General features: G+C 41.9%; 1 protein-coding gene across 4 annotated transcripts in view; it reads right to left on the bottom strand.

Moving 5' to 3' along the window:
• Nucleotides 1–18,786, bottom strand: part of LOC120568352 (ephrin type-B receptor 1-B) — a 181,448-nt gene that overhangs the window by 93,751 nt on the left and 68,911 nt on the right. For all 4 annotated transcript variants that reach the window (XM_039815787.1, XM_039815789.1, XM_039815788.1 and 1 more), the window contains exon 3: nt 12,455–13,136. In XM_039815787.1, coding sequence (XP_039671721.1) covers nt 12,455–13,136 — 682 coding nt within the window. The remainder of the gene's footprint in view (nt 1–12,454; nt 13,137–18,786) is intronic.

Here is an 18,786-nt window from a genome sequence, read left to right as displayed (position 1 = left end):
AACTGTAATGCTGTTTGCTTCAAGTGTGCGGCAATTATAGCAAACATGATTAGGTTATGAAATTGGACACGCAAAGTTCAGCTTGGGGTGATGGAAAGTGTGTGTGTGTGTGTGTGTGTGTGTGTGTGTGTGTGTGTGTGTGTGTGTGTGTGTGTGTCTCCTGCAAAAGAGAACAAATATCTTACAAGCTTTGACCCAAAGTCCAGAGATTTTGAGCTTTGAATTGATTTCAAGCACTCATGCGGATTGACAGAATCAACACAAAGCATGGAAGAAATGCACTTTTGGCTTAAAGGACTGGCTTATCACAAAACCCAATCTTACCATGCCGACTGTACTGTATGCTGAGCAGGTTCAATCAGTCCATCTACAGACTGTGAAACCTCAACTACCAAAGGCTTGTACCTTGGGAGACTCCAGGAACCAGCCTATGAGACGACAAATTCCCGTTAACACTAAAAGGTCCATTTACCTAAAAGCAGAGGTGGAAAGTAACGAAATACATTTACTCACGTTACTGTATTGAGTGGTTTTGTTGTGTATTTTGTATTTTTCAAGTAGTTTTTAAAATCGGTATTTTAAAATGTACTTGATTACATTTTGAGTGAAGTATTGTATTTCGCTACATTACAAATCCCATCTCGTCAAAAAAAAAATAAATAAATAAATAAAAAAACTTTGACTAACGAAAACCGAAAGGAAGAAAAAACAAAATCATGCCTGGAACCACTATAGACCAGACCTGGGCATTCTTTTTTGTGCAAACATATGCAGCTTCTTCTCCTCTGGTTGCAAGTCACAATTAAAAAGAAGTAGAAGAAGAACTACAGTGTGTTCTCTTAATACATCAATGGCATGGGCAGAATTGAGTTTAGCCCTCCACAACAGTCACTGTTTCTTATGTGGCTCCTTGAGAAAATTAATATTAATATTAATATTAATATTAATATATATATATATATATATATATATATATATATATATATATATATATATATATATATACACATCTCATACGGGCTACTTAGGTGTGAGTCAAAACGTGTGATTTGGCCTTGATTTGCATTCTATGTGTTGTTTATGTTTGTGAAGAAAAGAAGGATGGCCCTCAGAACTAACAATGTATGGTACTTTCACTTTCAATTTGAAAATGTTTTATGGGATGGTTGGAACTAAAATTGAACATTATACCTTTCTAAGGGTCTTAAATGTCATGTGTGACGTGTTATGTTGTTATTACATGTTCATACATTTGTTTAGATGTTTATACATTTGTATAGATTTTTCTTTAATTAAAAACAAAATAGTCCTATTTTCACTACATGGGAAACGTTTTTTTTGTTTTATGTAACTAAGTATCTTTTACTTAAAGTACATTTTAAATGAACTACTTATTACTTTTACTTGAGTATTTTTTCAGATAGGTATTTGTACTTGTACTTGAGTAATATTTCATCAAAGTATTGGTACTTTTACTTGAGCACAATATATTAGTACTTTTTCCACCTCTGGCTAAAAGTACAAACAACATATTTTCTCTTCTTAACGCTAGATACATAGTTTTGCTTTTATTTGACAAGGTTTTGAGATTATCAGTCCGAAGTATTTGCTGCCACCCCAACACAAAGGAAACAAATGGAATTGTTGTTGGTTTTGCTTGTGTCTTACATAATTACAAATTGCATTTATATTTCCATTTAAAATCAGTTTTTCCATTACTCTTAACTTTGCTATTAATACTTTTCTTTTTTATTTACTTTCTACCCAAGAAATCAAATGGACCAAAACTATTTTTTGCAATTCTGCATGTAAGGGAATTTTCACTCTGATGCTTTAATCTACTCCAGTAATAGAAAATGAGGACTTTGTTCCAGCCTGACACGCCGCCAACGTTTTCTTGGTTGCTTTGTCGTCTATTCTCACTGCATGTGGAATGAACAGAGGTATATTGGCCCTACTATAATTGCAATTCAATTCTAATTAGATCGTCAGTCCACAAGTTCCACAACATAACCTTGACTAATCCACATCTATCATCCTGCTGCTGATAACCTCCAGGAAGGAATGAGACAATTTCCTAGAAGTGAAATGTGTCCCTCTGCCGTCAAACCAAACAGCCCTGGCCGTGTTGTATTAGCCGAACAGTGAATATTGATGGACAGTGATGAGGCACAGGGAGAATCAACAAATGAGGAGAGATGGAGAGGGGGCTGTTTGTACTTTCTCAACCAGGGGGGAGGTCTGTGGAGAGGCTCACCACGTCTCCTCATTACTGCCTGCCGGAGTATACTCCAGAGGGGGACGAGGAGGGAAGAAAGTAGAGGTGAGTAGCGGGGGAAGAAAAGTACAAGGAGAGTGAAGACAGTTTTAATACGGAGATAGAAACTGACACTTTTCCACAACATCATTGAAAATGTCTTTGCTGGGCGCCTGGGTAGCTCACCTTGTAGAGCGCGCGCACATATATAGAGGTGTACTCCTCGATGCAGCGGCCACGGGTTCGACTATGACCTGTGGCCCTTTCCTGCATGTCATCCTCCCCCCCTTCATGTCTTCAGCTGTCCGATACAAATAAAGGCCTAAAATTCCCAAAAAATAATCCCAAAAAAAAAGTAAATGTCTTTGTTGTTTTCTTAAATGTGCAATCATAACTTAAAAGCATAAGGTAAAGGGGATTTGATTGATGGGGGTCACGGTTAGGGTGAGGGGGGCCCCTCGTAGCGCTGGGCTTTTGTGTTTTGCCAGCGAGGGTGACACTGGCAAATTAAGCGGAGACCAAGCCATCTGCTGAATGTTAGGGGTCCTTTGTGTCCCTGTGTCCCTCACTGGCCTCAACACACAGTGTCCATCACTGAGAGGAAAGGAAAGGAAAGGAAAGGAAAGGAAAGGAAAGGAAAGGAAAGGAAAGGAAAGGAAAGGAGGAAAGGAGAGGAGAGGAGAGGAGAGGAGAACTGAAAAGGATTTGGCGAAAAAGATTGGAAAAGTTGTCAGGTCGAAATGTGAAGCCCTCTTGAAAAAGTTTCTGTGCAGCAGCTAGGGGAAAGACCAAGTGAGAGGTGACAATGAAATGCTTAGAAAAAAAAGCCAAGTGACCAAATACATGGCCTGTAAGGGACTGAAGGTTATAGAACGAGACAAAAAAGGAAAACAGAGAGAGTGAAAAATAATAGAAGTAGAAGTATGTGTCTCTCCATGGTGGATAAGAACAGCTCTGTGTGTGGTGGGTGTTTCCATTATGTGTGAACAACATCCCTGGATTCCCCTGGCATTAGCAGGGACTGACTCTGCCGTTGCAGTAAGAGCAGCGCATCTGTGTTTGGGGTCATTAAAAACATTCTATTTGGGCCTTAAATTCAAAGATTCTTTGTTTGGGTCACACTCTTTCACCACAGCTCTCTGCCATCCCCCTATTCAGCCTATTGAGAGCCATGGAAACAAGAAGTCTTTTACTCTCTGCTCTTTCTTACAGCTTTTCTCCTACTTTCCTCCCACTACTACTAGGGCTAATAGGACCAGGATGTGTCAGATGCTTACTTAATTGTGCTTCAAGGTGACTTAGTAGATGTTGGTGTGTGTGTGTCTGTGTGTGTGTGTGTGTGTGTGCTGTGCTGTGCTGGTGAGTACACATGGATGCTTCTCTGCAAATGAAGCAAACGTCTGTGGAACGGAAGTAGACAAGGCCAAATGGGCTGGAATTGGCTCTAATAGCTTACCGGGCCTTTGTGGGTCCTGTCTGCCAGATCCTTTACACTCAGATAAGACAAATAAAAAAAGTAATCAAAGAGTTAGTGAAGTGAAAAACTGTAAAACCAAACGTTTAAAGTAAATAGCTTCCAAAGCCAAATTTTAATACTTTATGTGTTTTAGATATCATTTGAGAAGAATTATTTATTTTTTTCTTCACTTAGACTCTCTAATCTCTCTAATACAGAGAAATAAGCCAGCAGGTAGGTGTCCATGACAATTTACTCTATAGGGGTGCATATTGGGGTTCCAGGCTATGGTTAATAATGTGCCTCAAACACTACATTTTAAAAATGCACACATGGAAGAACTCACACTTTTTTCTTAGCATATGCCCAAGATGTGCGTTATGTATGTGGAGCATTGTGCGTGTGTGCTCGGGCCCCATGATGGCAGCCATTAGACAGGAGTAAGGCAGCCATGATGAATCGGCACTTAGCCCAGGGAAGCGCACTTGCTCAATGGGCTGTGAATCTCCCGCTGCCAGTGTCAGCCTGCAGAATGTTAAATAAAGTTATTTGAATATTTGTAATATTAATGTGCCAGCGTGTCAAAAGCCCGCTGAAGCCTAACGGTAAGAGAAACTATGAGAAGATTCATATTAGGACTGCTCTGGTGAGGAATTACGTAAATGCCCAACTAAATAAATAGATCATCATGGATAGTGCATTAGATTTCAAGAGTTCCACAATTAAGTTACCATAAAATATTATGAATAATAATTTTAGTCATTATGTTTCTTATCTTCCTATTTCACTTGCATATACATATTTGCAACAACAAAAATGGCTGAAACAATGCTCCCTCCCTTGCAATGCTTTTTCTATCCTCTGTCCCCATCCCAGTCTCCAAGTCCATGCGGTTGCAAAGACTCTGAGCAGCTATGTGCTTTGCACAGGAATGGCCCACTGAGGTTAAAACACGAGAAGCAATAAGCTTTGAGCATGGTTAACCAATTACAAAAGAAGACAAAATATAGTAAAGGGGCCTTATAAAATAAGACAGCTTTATAGACTCCAGGCAGGCATTTATCAGCTCATAGAAAATTTGGTTCCCCGCAGGAAAAAAGTGTTAACAGCACAATGAAGAACAGGCAGTGCAAAGTTTTGAATTGCCTTTCATAGAATGGCATTTAGCCCTGTTTACTCTGAAGCAATTTATGCCACATAACTCACTTTTAAGAGTTTAAACGTCAGAATAATTACTTTACCAGGGAGTTTTAATCACTCCACATATGAGAACACAAGGAACATTAAAATGATCAATGATTATATCAGATTATTTTAAAATAACACACACACACACACACACACACACACACACACGGATGTGAAGCAAACCCTAATCAAGGTGATTGTATCAATCACTCAGCTGGAGACCACTAAAACGATGTTCAGTAAAACCATCAAATCAGGCTTTGTTAGACACTGGAGTTGAACAGGACACACACGCACAAGACAAGCTTTGCGTTGGTGGAGGTAGTGGGGTGCTATTCGGAGTGTCTTGCTCGATTTAACAGGGAGGTGATAAAATATTTAGCAGATTGCTTACATAGCCGAGGGGGAGAGAGAGGGAGAAAGGGAGAAAGAGGGAGAGAAAGAGAGAGAGAGAGAGAGATAGAGAGAGGGGGATACCCAAATGGCTTGTGTGGGAGCTGGGGAGCTCGTAATGAGGATGGCATGCTGGCATCATCGTTACAGAGCACAACAACTCGACATGGTCTCTCTGCCCAGCTGACACACGCACGCATACACACACACACACACACACACACACACACACACACACACACACACACACACACACACACACACACCACGCTACCTGTCACTAATTAAAACATATAGATTAGAGAAAGTGTAATCAGGTACAGTGAGGTTCACACACACACACACACACACACACACACACACACACACACACACACACAGTTGCAATTAGGTTTCTAGTTCTCTCTGTCATTACAAATGATTTGCATAGTTGAACAAGTAAAAAAAATATTCATCACAACATTTGTTTTTCACTATGCAGAAACAAACATAAAAAAACTGTAGATTTGTGCAAGATTGACACCTTTCTGTGAGTGACACAGCAACTGTTTGCTGTTTTATGCCATGTACAGTAGGAGATGGTAGACCGAATGTGTGTTTGTTATGTGAAAATGTTAATATACATTACACACAGTGTTGTCCTTAGCCAGTTTGATATGAAGTAAGACTTATTATTTTGTCATTGACTGGGTTAAGCCAGTCAAATTAATGTTAATGTATAATGTTTACGGTCTCACACCAACCATTCACAAATAGCCTACACCGAACGGGCAATTTTCACATATTCAACAGAGCGGGTGTTAAGTAGGCAGAAATTCGTGTCTACACTTTATTTTCCCTACAATATATTCAGACAATATTGTAAAACAATATCAGATTAGCATAGCTCAAAACAAGCCATTTCTTTAGAATTTTTGATTTCCCACTGCGCTTTTAAGCACCACAGTGCCTTCCCTTTTTTATGTAACACCTTTCCTTCTCATATTGCTCTCAATAAGGGAAATCATTTCAGCGTGCATATTCTTTTAGTTCCTGTTCCTGTTCCTTAATCTCTAATGGGCAATTACTTCAGACCCAATGCTGAGGCCATGTTATTGCTCCAACCCCCAATTGATTGTTTGCCCATCGCACTCAGCTTCCACAGCACTTTAAGTTTAGATTTACTTGTTTAAATAATGGATCACAAGCCCATGAAAAGAGACTTTGTGGAAAATAAAAGGTTGAGATTGCTCTTGTTGGAGAGGCCCTCTCAGTGGAAATGAGAGGGGTACAGACTCCATACAAGTCTCCTGAGAGTAAGCTTGTTATGAGAGATAGAAACGGCAACATCATCTGTTTCTCTCCTGTCGATCTCTTTGTCTCTCTTGTGTGTGTGTGTGTGTGTGTGTGTGTGTGTTTCTACTACAGCTACACACTAACAACTCCCTTCCTCTACATGCTATTTTTTGTCTATACCTCCCATAATCCTCCATCAGAGAGGGACATGTCAAACTTAACACAGCAGGAAGTCTACTTGCTGTGGGTACTTAGAGAAGGAAGTCAGGGGGATTGTGGGAATTAGTGGAAATATACATCTCCTCCTCTGTTCAAAGAGTCTTTATAGTGCAGTGGCTACCGTGTATGTGTACGTGCCCGTGTGTTTGTGGTGTTTACAGCAGTGCCAATGCCCCAAACTAACACAAGCCACAGCAAGCTCCCACCAACACTCGGTGGTACCTTAGGCTCCAATAACTGTGCTGTGAGTGTGTGCAAGCTTTAGGTAAATAATGGGAGTAAAAAAAAAAAAAAGGAAATTCTGTGGAGAAAAGATGGACAATACATGGATCAGCATCACGAGAGTTTGCGGGACAAAAAAATCTTCATCCATTAAAGCCTGAAGGTGCGTTGGCGTTAGAGGACAGGTAAGGTGATTTGGCTAATTTGCTACAAAATTCCTGTACTGAACTGTACCTTTCATGTTTAACCTTCAAACTAAATGTTTCACATCCACTAATGATTAGCTCGGGAATGTGGCCACTAAGGGGCCGTTTGGTATTTATGGAATGGACCACCGGAGGAAAATAGGGGAGGGTCATGTCTTTTTATTCTTTGTTGAGGGGAGGGGGTCACCCAACATACTTTTGTATTCATGAAAACAGCAACATTTCAAAGTGGCTTGTTTGGTGCATATTTTTCCATGTAGCTCTCAGTCTCGGCCCTCCTTCACTACCAGATGGGTCTGACCCATGAGTTTGCTGGGGGAGTTTGCCCCCCTGGTGGCTGAAACGGGTAACTGCATTGCTTAAAAAATGAGTGGAATAATTACATCTGGCATGACCAGATATTTTATAAATATCTTAAACAACACAAAACAACTACATGGTGGTAGGTAATACATCTGATTTATATATACTGCTTTAGTAAAAAAAATAATTACCTGGCTGACGATAGGAGTAGCAGGATGCAAAAAAACGAAAATTGAACTAGTCATCTTGCCGTGCCAACCTTGCAATAAAGGTTTCCTAAATGCCATGCATATAAATTTGATGTCAGCTTACTAAATGATTGCGTGTTTTGTGTAGATTTGGACTTTTATACGTTTATTCCACTTTGAAACGCGAAAAGTGGCCTCATTCACCTGTTTGGAGCTGGCTGGCAAGGCGTAGGCCTTGCTGGATACACCGTGACCCTTTTTGTGGATCTACTGATCGCTGTGGATTACTTTTTTTTCGTGTCATTGGATTACGGCAAATTTTAAAATCTGCTTTAAAAATAAACATATATGTTTTGGAATATAATGTTAAGCTTCGGCAGCTTTACCTATGAGCTAAAATATACAATGACTGAGGAAGCCTAGTGACGAGTCCATAGCAACCAGTGTTGAATTTGTTATTACCCAGTGTCCTTTGCTGAATGGTCTCAATGTTTTATTGTTTTATTTCATGTGAATACTAGTTTACTAGAGGAGTAACTTAGTATTTGAAGTAATGCAGTAATGCAGGAAGATTTAGTTTCCATGCTTATTGTGTTTCCACAACACTGAAATGGCCACCACACCATAACAGAGGAGTGGGATGTGTAAGATGAGAAAGCAGAGGTTAACTCATGTATGCCATGGCTGTAAAAAATCAAAGGGCATCTGTACATCTTTGTCAAGCGCAAACTAGCACCTAAGGCATTAATAAATTGCGGGGGGAGGGTCATGCTATTTTTCCAAAAAGGGTCATAGGAAAATTATTACTGGCAAGGGGAGGGTCAAGTCTATTTAGACTAAAGATCCCAAAACTCCTCTGGTGGCCCCTTAGATAAATAACGAACAGTCCCTAAGTAAAACTAGTCCAGGGAGCCACACATAGTCAATCCTATAACATTTGTTATAACAGTATATTTCATCATATAACATTCTACGTGGAAACAATCGGCTTTATTACATAAAAGTACATTTTATCAGAATTTAAAGGATACATTTTTTTTTTTTTTTTAGGTAATAGGCACAGACTCATTTAGAACAAGTTGGTTAAACAAGTCAGGAAAATTAGACTGCAGTCACATTGCTCAGGTGGTTGCTTGAATTATATATTATACACGAAAGTAACTCCGGATTTGCGGACCGGCTCCGCTGCGTGACGGCTGCGTGCTCCGCCGTCCGTCAATGCCCACCAGGTCCGGATTTGTTGCGGCACGGCTGCGGCCATGACTGACAGCTGTATTCACGAGGACCCACAAGTTCTCGCGAATTCACGTAGAATAGAACCACAAAACCACCACCAGTTGGTTTCCTTCCAGAGGAGTAGAGGGGAAACAGCTGTGTGCTGTGTTTTCAAGGTGTAGTGCAGGGAGATATGATCCGCCGTGAGCACGGTGTATTTTATTTTGAAAATTAACCGGATGTTTATTTTGTTTCTGTGCTCGACTTCCTGTCCCGCACTATCTGCCGTGTGCTGTTTTGCTGCGGAGCTCTCCGGCGTCCGGCAAAAATAGAAGCTCTGCGTATCTGCTCCGGAGGGCTGTGGACCGCCAGAGCTGGGACGGAGTCGGAACGCAGCCGTTCTGCAGTCACACTGACTTTAATGGAAACCTAATGACTCCGCCGCCATTCCGGAGCCGTTACGCAGCCGTTGGAAATTGGGGGTAAGGGGCGCCTGGTAGAGCATGCCCCCACATTGAGTAGCATTATTCTGTGAGAATGTCGATAACATCATTATTATCATTATGTTTATCATCATTATTTATGATGATAACCACACACCTAATAATATGTAGGCATGTACAGTACAGGCCAAAAGTTTGGACACACCTTCTCATTCAATGAGTTTCCTTTTTATTTTCATGACTATTTACATTGTAGATTCTCACTGAAGGCATCAAAACTATGAATGAACACATATGGAATTATGTACTTAACAAAAAAGTGTGAAATAACTGAAAACAAGTCTTATATTTTAGATTCTTCAAAGTAGCCACCCTTTGCTTTTTTATTAATAAGGGAAAAAAATGATCCACTAATTAACCCTGACAAAGCACATCTGTGAAGTGAAAACCATTTCAGGTGACTACCTCATGAAGCTCATTGAGAGAACACCAAGGGTTTGCAGAGTTATCAAAAAAAGCAAAGGGTGGCTACTTTGAAGAATCTAAAATATAAGACATGTTTTCAGTTATTTCACACTTTTTTGTTAAGTACATAATTCCATATGTGTTCATTCATAGTTTTGATGCCTTCAGTGAGAATCTACAATGTAAATAGTCATGAAAATAAAGAAACACATTGAATGAGAAGGTTTGTCCAAACTTTTGGCCTGTACTGTATGTATGTATATATGTAGGTAAGTGTATGCAAACACACTGTATGTATGCATGTATGTAGAAATTTATCTGGGTAAGTGTATATGTTCTTTAATTTATTTTTGTATAATTTATTTTATTTTTCTTTGTGAATTTTTTTCTTTGACAATTGGTTTGTTACACTTAAAAATGTGAGAAAGGGGGGCCTGATATAAGCTGAAGCTTCTGACCCTACCTTTTGGTTACGACCAATAAATAAATAATTCATTCATTCATTCATTCATTCATATACAAAGGCTTAGTCTTCAATGCAGCAGCCGCAGGTTTGATTCTGACCTGCGGCCCTTTGTTGCATGTCGTTCCCCCTCTCTCTCCCCTTTCATGTCTAAAGCTGTCCTATCTAATAAAGGCCTAAAAATGCCACAAAAAAAGCTTTTCAATTGTTTATTAAAGCTTAAAATGCAAAATGCGTCTCAGCATAGATCTTGTGTTTCCCCTTGTTCCCAGTGCTCCCTCTCTCTGTTCATGTTCTGTCTGTGTGGTGGCGGGGGCGTGGGCGTGGTCTCCCTTCCTCCTCCTCCTCCTGGCTCCCGGCTCTGCTCGCCATGCACACCTGTCTGCAATCAGCTCCTCACCTGTGCCAGTCTGCTCACCTGCTCGTCAGCTTACAGTACCGTATATCTACCCCGGCTCTCCAACCACTCTTTGCCAGATTGTTGTTTCCTCCACAGTGGTAATTACGCCAAGCCAACTTACTCGTATATCTCTTATGATTTGTTATCTCTGTGTGTCTAACCTGTCTCTCTTGTGTCCCTGGAACATCACCTGCCAGCCTGTCTCCTGCTTGTCTCTCTGCCTACTTACCAGCAACTTCCTAGCTTCCACGCTACCCCTGCCTGCTACGCTTTCCCTCATACCACACTCAGGCAAGCCCTGTCTCTATCTCCATTCTTCCCTGCTGCCACCGCATTTCCATTCCATGCCATCAGCCCCTCATCCAGATCCTCCTCTCCAATAAAAACTCTTTTCTTACCACCACCTTCCTGTCCGTATCCTGCGTTTTAGGTCCCTCCTGTGTTCATAACATCTTGTTTAGCTCAAAATGCTGTCACATTTTTATTTATCAGTTTGAAACTTTCTATTAGACATGGTGATGCTGTAGTTGTTTAGAATAACACACCGCTGGAATAAAGATTCACAGCAGGCAAACTAAAGTCTATCTGTTTAGTTTGCACATAATGCACGGTTATGTTTTTCCGTAGGTGTCGGTTAGTATAAAAAGTTGCTTTTAAAATATGTAAATTAAATGCATCTTACACTGAAAGAAAAGATAAAAAAAAACATACAAAGAAATGTAAAATGAAATGACCTGTGAATAATGTAAAACACAGCTGTTATGAGATGAGATGGCAACGTTAGATGTGAAATGAAGACTTCCAGTAATGAGCTAACTAGAGGCACACCAACTTTTACCTTGTCATTTTCATTAAAAAGTCATTCCACCTTATGGCCAAGTACTGTGTGTGTGTGTGTGTGTTTGGGAGTGTATGTTAGAGTGTGGGTTTGTTTTGCTTAGGACGTAGAGCAATGCGAGGAGGATACAGTTAACACAGTCACACACAGTGTGCTTTGTAGATATGTGGCACTCTCATATCTGTTTATTGATCAGAGCAGATGTGCGTCAATCAATCTTATCTGAGCTCCACACACTCTCCAGCTAACCTCCAGAGTCAGGCCAACCAATACGGCGCCACACTGAGAGCCCAAAGCCACTAATATTATCATCAGACACCTTGAGCAAATTTTCTCTTTGTACGTGTGTGTGTGTGTGTGTGTGTGTGTGTGAATGGATAACAGGGTGCAGAGCGTAACGGTGCATTAGAGGACAGACAGAAAGAGAGTGACAGCTTGAACCGAAAACCCAGATTAACCCTGCCTTTATGTGTGCGCCGTTACCTATTCCTTAGAACTTTGTCTTCCGCACAGCCTACTGAGGCAGAATCCAACCTCTCGCCATCTGTAAAGTAGGCTGCACAGAAGGCTGGCATTCGCTACAGATTAGGAATCATGGTAATGTGCCTTTCTAGTACGCCGGAGGTGGATGTGATCAAGGAAGAAGTGTGGCACGCATCATGCTCAGCAAAACGCATGAAACACAATCAAATCAGCTGTTCCAATGATGGGGAAAAGCTGGTATCCAAGATACGCCGACGCCTTGTTATATGCAAGCCTAAAATAGCGCACATTTATGTCACCTGACTTCAATGAAGTGATTTGTTCCATTATGTGTGGTAATAAATTGTACGTAGGGGGCTTGCAAGTAGCAGACGTCACACTCTCAAATAGCAACTATAGGATGATAATGACAAATGTATCTAGTTCTACTTATTACTTACCTCGACATACGTTGCCATTGTCAGGTTCAAACCCAGCCTTGCATGTGCAGCTACCAATAGGAACCATCCACTCTCCGTCTCCATTGCAGTACAGCTTTATGGGGACATCTACTTCCTCTGAGTTGGGAATGCAGATACCTCTGGCGATTACGAGGGAGGTGCTCTCAGCCCCTGTCATGGTCTCTGGAAAGATTGCAAAGTTCTGGACCACACTTGGGCACTTTTTATAAAAGACCCTGACTGACAGCAGAGACATGCAGGCGCCATAGTCCTGAAAGGCCAGGTAGAAGCCATTTTTAGACAATGGGCCGAAACTCCGCACTTCTGTGTTGACCTTCATCAGGCGTCCGCCAAAGTCCACCTGCGAGAAGCTTTCATCTGCAGCAATGGTGTCCACCTTGAGATAAGGGGCCTCCATCCAGAAGGCGGTGCCTTTAGTGGCAATGACAGCGTCAGTCTCATAGTAATAGAGATTAAACGTCTCCTTGCATGAGCCAGGGACGTTGGGGATGGAGCTGCAGTCACGCACGGTGAATCGAATCTCCACATAGATGCGCTGTGCTCCACGCCGATCAATGAAGGTGGTGAGGAGCCAGTTGTTTTGACTGGGCTCGAAGACATTACACACCTGGTAGGTCCTGATTGTGTTGAGGTTTTCATCATAGCCACTCACCTCCTCCCACTGCAGAAAGAGAAGGAGAGAGAAGAGTGCACATGGTTGATTAGTAATCATCAGTGAAAAGGCTTTGGTGCTTCCTCCTTTTTCTGATAGAGAAGGCTAATATTGGCTGAGCCACAGAGAATTTGTACACATATTAGTAATCTCCCTAAGGCACTACATTTGAGTCTACTTCCTGGATTAACAAAAGGAATCAGCTTGTCGAGCTGTGGGGCTTATTCATCCAATGAGAACACACAAATGTCCTTCTTTTTCTGAATTATAAACAAGTGCAGCAACAGCAAAAATACCACCTTCTCTAAATACAGTCAACTGCTCTAGTATGTGTACTGCCACTGTATAAGCACAAACCCCGTAATTACTTTGGATGCACTGCTATTTGCCATCTATGCCGAGCGTGGCTAGGCACAGAGTTGATGCATTATAAAATATGGTGTATAACAAATTCAAGATTACGCACTATAGAATTACAATTAGACAGACGGGGGCTACTACGTGGCTGCCAAGAGCCAGTCTGATGGAGAGGCATTTGCCTGCAGACTGAACTGAAAAGCACTGTGGGCCATTTCTTGCAGGTGTGACCCAGAAAGTATGTTGGATGAGCATCAGAAGCCCCTTGGGTTATTAAACTCAGTGCACAAAATCATGATGAAAATGTGCCATTAACATTTGGCAGGAATAACTGGGCGTCGGGAAGAGAAATTACTGAAATAAAAAGATGCTCGACTGGAAGCTTGCTTTCAGATGAACATTTTTGAATAAATGTCCAGCTGCGCAAAAGCTGGTCAAGCTCAAATTGGTTGAGAGTCTACTTACATTCAAAATGTGAAATTTTAATTTGTAAAGCAATTTTTATAATGTGTGTGTTATACGTTGGCATACAGCTGCAGAACAGTCACATAAAAAACCACGCTGACTTGAAATGAATATTTTTGCGGAGTAGAGAGAGTGACTTGAAACAGTTTTGAAAAAAATGTTCCTTTCAGATCAATTCCACTGTCTGGAAAAAATAGCATTCTTTGTACTCCTATTTGAAGCAAAAGGTTGGCTCACTTATCCCCACCACACACCCCCCCCCTACCCCCTTCCACCAATGATCCAAACAGCTGTAGGCCAGGAGGAGTTAATGAGGTCTATAGTGGAGTAAGGGGGCCTCCAGTCAGTTCATGTTTCTTGTGAGCATATATCTCCTGGTGCTTCCTCCTTCTTCTGACCTTTAAAGCCCCAGCTGCTCCATCAGGCCTAATGGAGAGGAGAAGACATCAACTCTCCACACACAGCCCCAACGACCGTTCAAATGATGGAAAAGATTCCAAAATCTCCTTAGACGAGTCCAGGAACTAACGCGAGACGAAACAGTGCCTTCGAATTTGGGGTTCGAAAATAAATAAAAACAACTAAGATGAGAAACTATTTGGCCCAAGGAATACATGGCAATATCAGGAGAAAAAACATTGGTTTGTGTCAGGTGGGGGCAATGAGAGGGACGGGGGTGGGGAGAAGACACGTGGAGAACAGCGACACCGCTGACATGATAAACGAGTTTACAGAAATCTGAGGTGCAAATTAAAGCATTTTTTCACCGCTGCTCCCTCGGTGCCCACTTCGCTGTACTCTTCTCCCCACCCCCCCCACACCCCCCTCTCCTCTCTTCCCCTTCTGCTCTCCTCTCTCGTCTCTCTGCTCTGTAATGACCATTCATCAGCATTACAGGAACCTGTCCCTTTCAGCACTGCCTGTTCATTAATACAGCCAGCCCTAGGCTCCTCTGCACCCGTCTGCTCCAGTCTAGGAGGGGGTCCTCACCACCCCTCGTCTAGCCAAATGACCACCATCTTTCACGCCAGCGAGAGAGCCCCGAGGCGTCGCCGATAATGTCCGTCTGAAATCTGTCCAGAAATTCATTGGCTCATATAATAATGAACTGCAATTTTTGGTATTTCCTCCTCGCTAGATATTCGGTGTCACCATTGTGTCAAAGACAAAGAAAACTATTACAGGTGCATCAGTTACTTAGCAGAAATCAAACTTTGCGCCACATCCTTTCAGCGCTTTGCATTCATCTGCTGTTCACGCCTGTGTGCTTGCGTGTGTGTGTGTGTGTGTGCACTCAGAGATCGTGCTGTTTATAATTTGATGGTTTACCGACCACATATTGATTTGCTGGCTGTGTTTTGCTACTGAAGAGCTTGAGGCTACATACCACATTTCTGCTTCTGTAGACCCAAAACATTTGATTACCCAGAGTATTACCATTGGTATCAATCATTTAGCATCTTCTAACAACATTTATTGCATGTGACACATGCATTTAAGAAGCGAGGACATGGTCTACGTAAGCAGCACATGTCCTGCAGTCACAAACTTTGCCTAGGCTTCCTATTTCTATTTCTTTGCTCTTCCGCAGACCTTTTACATCATTTAAATTAAATCTCTCTCCTGCACCACTCCATGACATCTCTCTGACCTTGCCAGAGAAGAGAGAGAAGGCATTTTCACCTGTCACCTCACTGATAATGGAATTCTCTGGTCCTTGCATCTATTTTCTCTTCGGGATTTGTGTATAAAATAACACTGTTGGTCCTGCGCTATGTATATTTGGTCCACGAATTATGGATGTAAGCGCAGATGTATGTCCGAGGCATGTATCATTCATATCGGCTCAAGGTAAACAAGGTGTGAGAGCGAAACTGTGCGATTCTCACGTTCCCAAGTCCTCTTTTTAACTACCCCACCACATGTTTTTCCTGTGGTAGAGGTGCAGGTGATAAGAGATCATGCTCTCTGTGTGGGAGTCAGGTAAGAAACCACAGAGCAGTAAAGGATGTAGATTACATTCTGATGAAATTATGAGTTATGGCAAAAACGAATCGAATACAGTGGGCAGAAGCTTTAGACCGACTAACATTGCAGAGTGTTTTATGTGCCTCAGCTTTCTCCCAATTAGTTTTACTGTACACATTTCTGCACCACTTTATCTTTATTTTACCATTACCAATCTCACTGAACGCGAACGTTCTTGCTGATGCAACATCAGACAAATATGGCGAGCCTCTTTGCACAACACTCATTTCTACGCCAACCAAATGTACCCTTTGGCTCCACTCTAATAGCTTTGCTTTTGCCAGTAATAGGAGACACTCTTGCTTCCCCCTATCCCTGATTGTCAAGTGTTGCCATTGTGGGTGTCATTATGGCTGCTCTGTTTTACTGGCAGTAGCGAGGAGATGGAGGAGCTGCAGATTTGCAGAGCGCTTAATGTTTGTTTTAATGACCAGTCACAGCTAGCTGAGCTGAAGAGGACAGGGCGGAGGAAAGAAAGAGACAGAGTGATGGATAAAAGATAAAATACAAACGTGGAGAGGAATCAAGGAGAAGGGGGTGGCGGTAATATATTCAGGCTGATGTTCCCCCTTCCCACAGCCATCAAGCCATCGATACTGTGCCCTCATGAAGAGCATTCATCACATTGATCTCCTGCCATTACCTTCAATGGCTAAAATAACACAGAGCAGCTCAGATGGCCACAGTCTTGCTCTAGAGCACCACGGCATCAAACAGTGAACAGGGGACAAGCAGAGCCCCAATCACGGAGCTGAGGGTAACCTATCAGAACATGGATGTAACACCTGTGGACAATAATAGGAGAAATTTAGAGCAGGCAAGGAAGGAACAGGACAGGAGCTACGGCACATATGCTGCAAGATTCCAGTCAAGCTTGCTACCGATATAACAAAAGCTATGGAGAAGAGGTCTGGCCTGAGAATAGTTCAAAATGTCATATAGACCTTTCCCCCAACATTTTTTTAGGAACCCAGGAATTTTACTTGCTTTTCAACTAATAGCCCTTTCCCACTGGTAACCAAAACCCCACTAACATCTGGCTTTTGTCCGTAGTGGGAAAGGTCACAATTCAGGCATTCATTCTCAGCACAAATGACTCTGCAGTAGTCACGGGTATTTAACAGCTCCAGTTCTGATCGGCAGTAATTGAAAGGTGATGCCATGACGCAAGTCTCCACCATCGGGTAACTTCTGTCATCTCGGCCACAAATTCCATCGTCTCCGCCCAGGCAGCGCTCGGATATCGTTCCAAATTAGTCAGCACCGAGTTTGAAAGACTGAATAAGTAACAGATATAGAGAAGAATAACCACCGTAACACACTGGCCTCCATGCTGCTTTCTACTTTTTACTGTTTTATGGCGCGTCTGTGACATTAAACGTGACCCACTTGAAAAAAAAAATAACAGAAAGGCATACTCGTTTACTGGCAATGGGAAAAGAGTCGCTTATTTTTAGCAGGTTTACAAAAATATACTGTATATATCTGCTAATGGTGGTGGAAAAAGGGTATAAAGGAACCTAGATCCTTATGTAGTTTGTGGGCCATACTTTCTGCCCCCCAAAAGTCTCGGCCTTGGGGGTTGTACTTTATATTGGGCAAGGGCTTACTGTATCAGGGCAAATGTTGCAGATCTGACCATGGTTGGACAAACACAAGCCTCAAAGCTGCTACAGCTTGTTTACAGCGGTCACTCACACAGAAATCTACAGTGGGTGCTAGTAGTATCAATGTTAATGTCAATGTTACATACTAAAGTAAGAATTAACCAGACAACACTAAGCAGATCATCACTACTTAGTGTTTTTTGGCATTTTCAGTCTGTCCCTTTACCTCTGCGGGTCTCCTTGCCAGTACCCATTTAAAGACACACAGCAAGTAACAAAGAATGACGGTGACTATGTGTTGTTTCGTTTACGTGAAGAAAAATGTGTCTTCAGAAAAACTGATGCTTTCCATTATGGGTCATTTACCTAATCATCAAGGTTCTTTAGTTGCTGTGGAAACCTAAAGAAGATTGCGCAAAAAAAATCTTTATTTACCGATTTAGTTCCTGAGGCTCCATTTCTCCAGGGCCTATTTGTTGGAAGAAGGCCAATGGTGTCCACAAAAGGAAATTCAGGAATAAAGTAAGAGCAATACAACTTCTGCCCTGATGCACTGTAACTCTACCCTCAATCATACAAACCAACCAAAACACTTGGCAGCAGTAGGTCTGGTTGTGGCTCGTACATAAAGACAAGTCTTGACTACTTTAAGCTCATAGTTCAACGGCAGTCAATTCACACGAGATGGAGACGTGAAAAGAGTAGAATCTATCTGATCTTTAACCTCCAGTCTACTGTCTGATGCTCAGTGGAGTCCCATTCACTTACTGCTTTTCAAATCCATCAGCACCAGTTAATACAGCGACATGCTCAGACATACTGAACACAGATGGATGATGAGCAGCTCAGAGCATTTCCACATTTACAGCGCCTCAGCCTAGAAAGGTCTACAAAATGCCATTGCAAATAGCACAGGAGCGCCTGGCAACTGTTTCTTGAGCGGCCATCAAAACTCCCATTATTCAGTCTGACGATGTGCTTTTACAGCAGGACCCAAGGCAAAACGTGTATGAAATAGTAGACAGCAACGGCCAAATGTAAGCGCTCCACCGCCACCTCGTTCCCCTCAACGTTGTCCCAGTCTGCGGTTTTACAACTGAATTTTTGGTGCCCTTTTCAGTTAAAGCACTGAACTTTGAGTTTACCCTTCAAAGGGACGAGAGAGTTTGAGAGTTTGCTTCCTTTTTATTGCGTGATCTCCA

Source organism: Perca fluviatilis, chromosome 11, assembly GCF_010015445.1.
Source record: "Perca fluviatilis chromosome 11, GENO_Pfluv_1.0, whole genome shotgun sequence".
Classification (NCBI taxonomy): Eukaryota; Metazoa; Chordata; class Actinopteri; order Perciformes; family Percidae; genus Perca; species Perca fluviatilis.
Note: the sequence above shows the minus strand (reverse complement) of the source record. Positions and strands in the feature narration are given on the sequence as shown.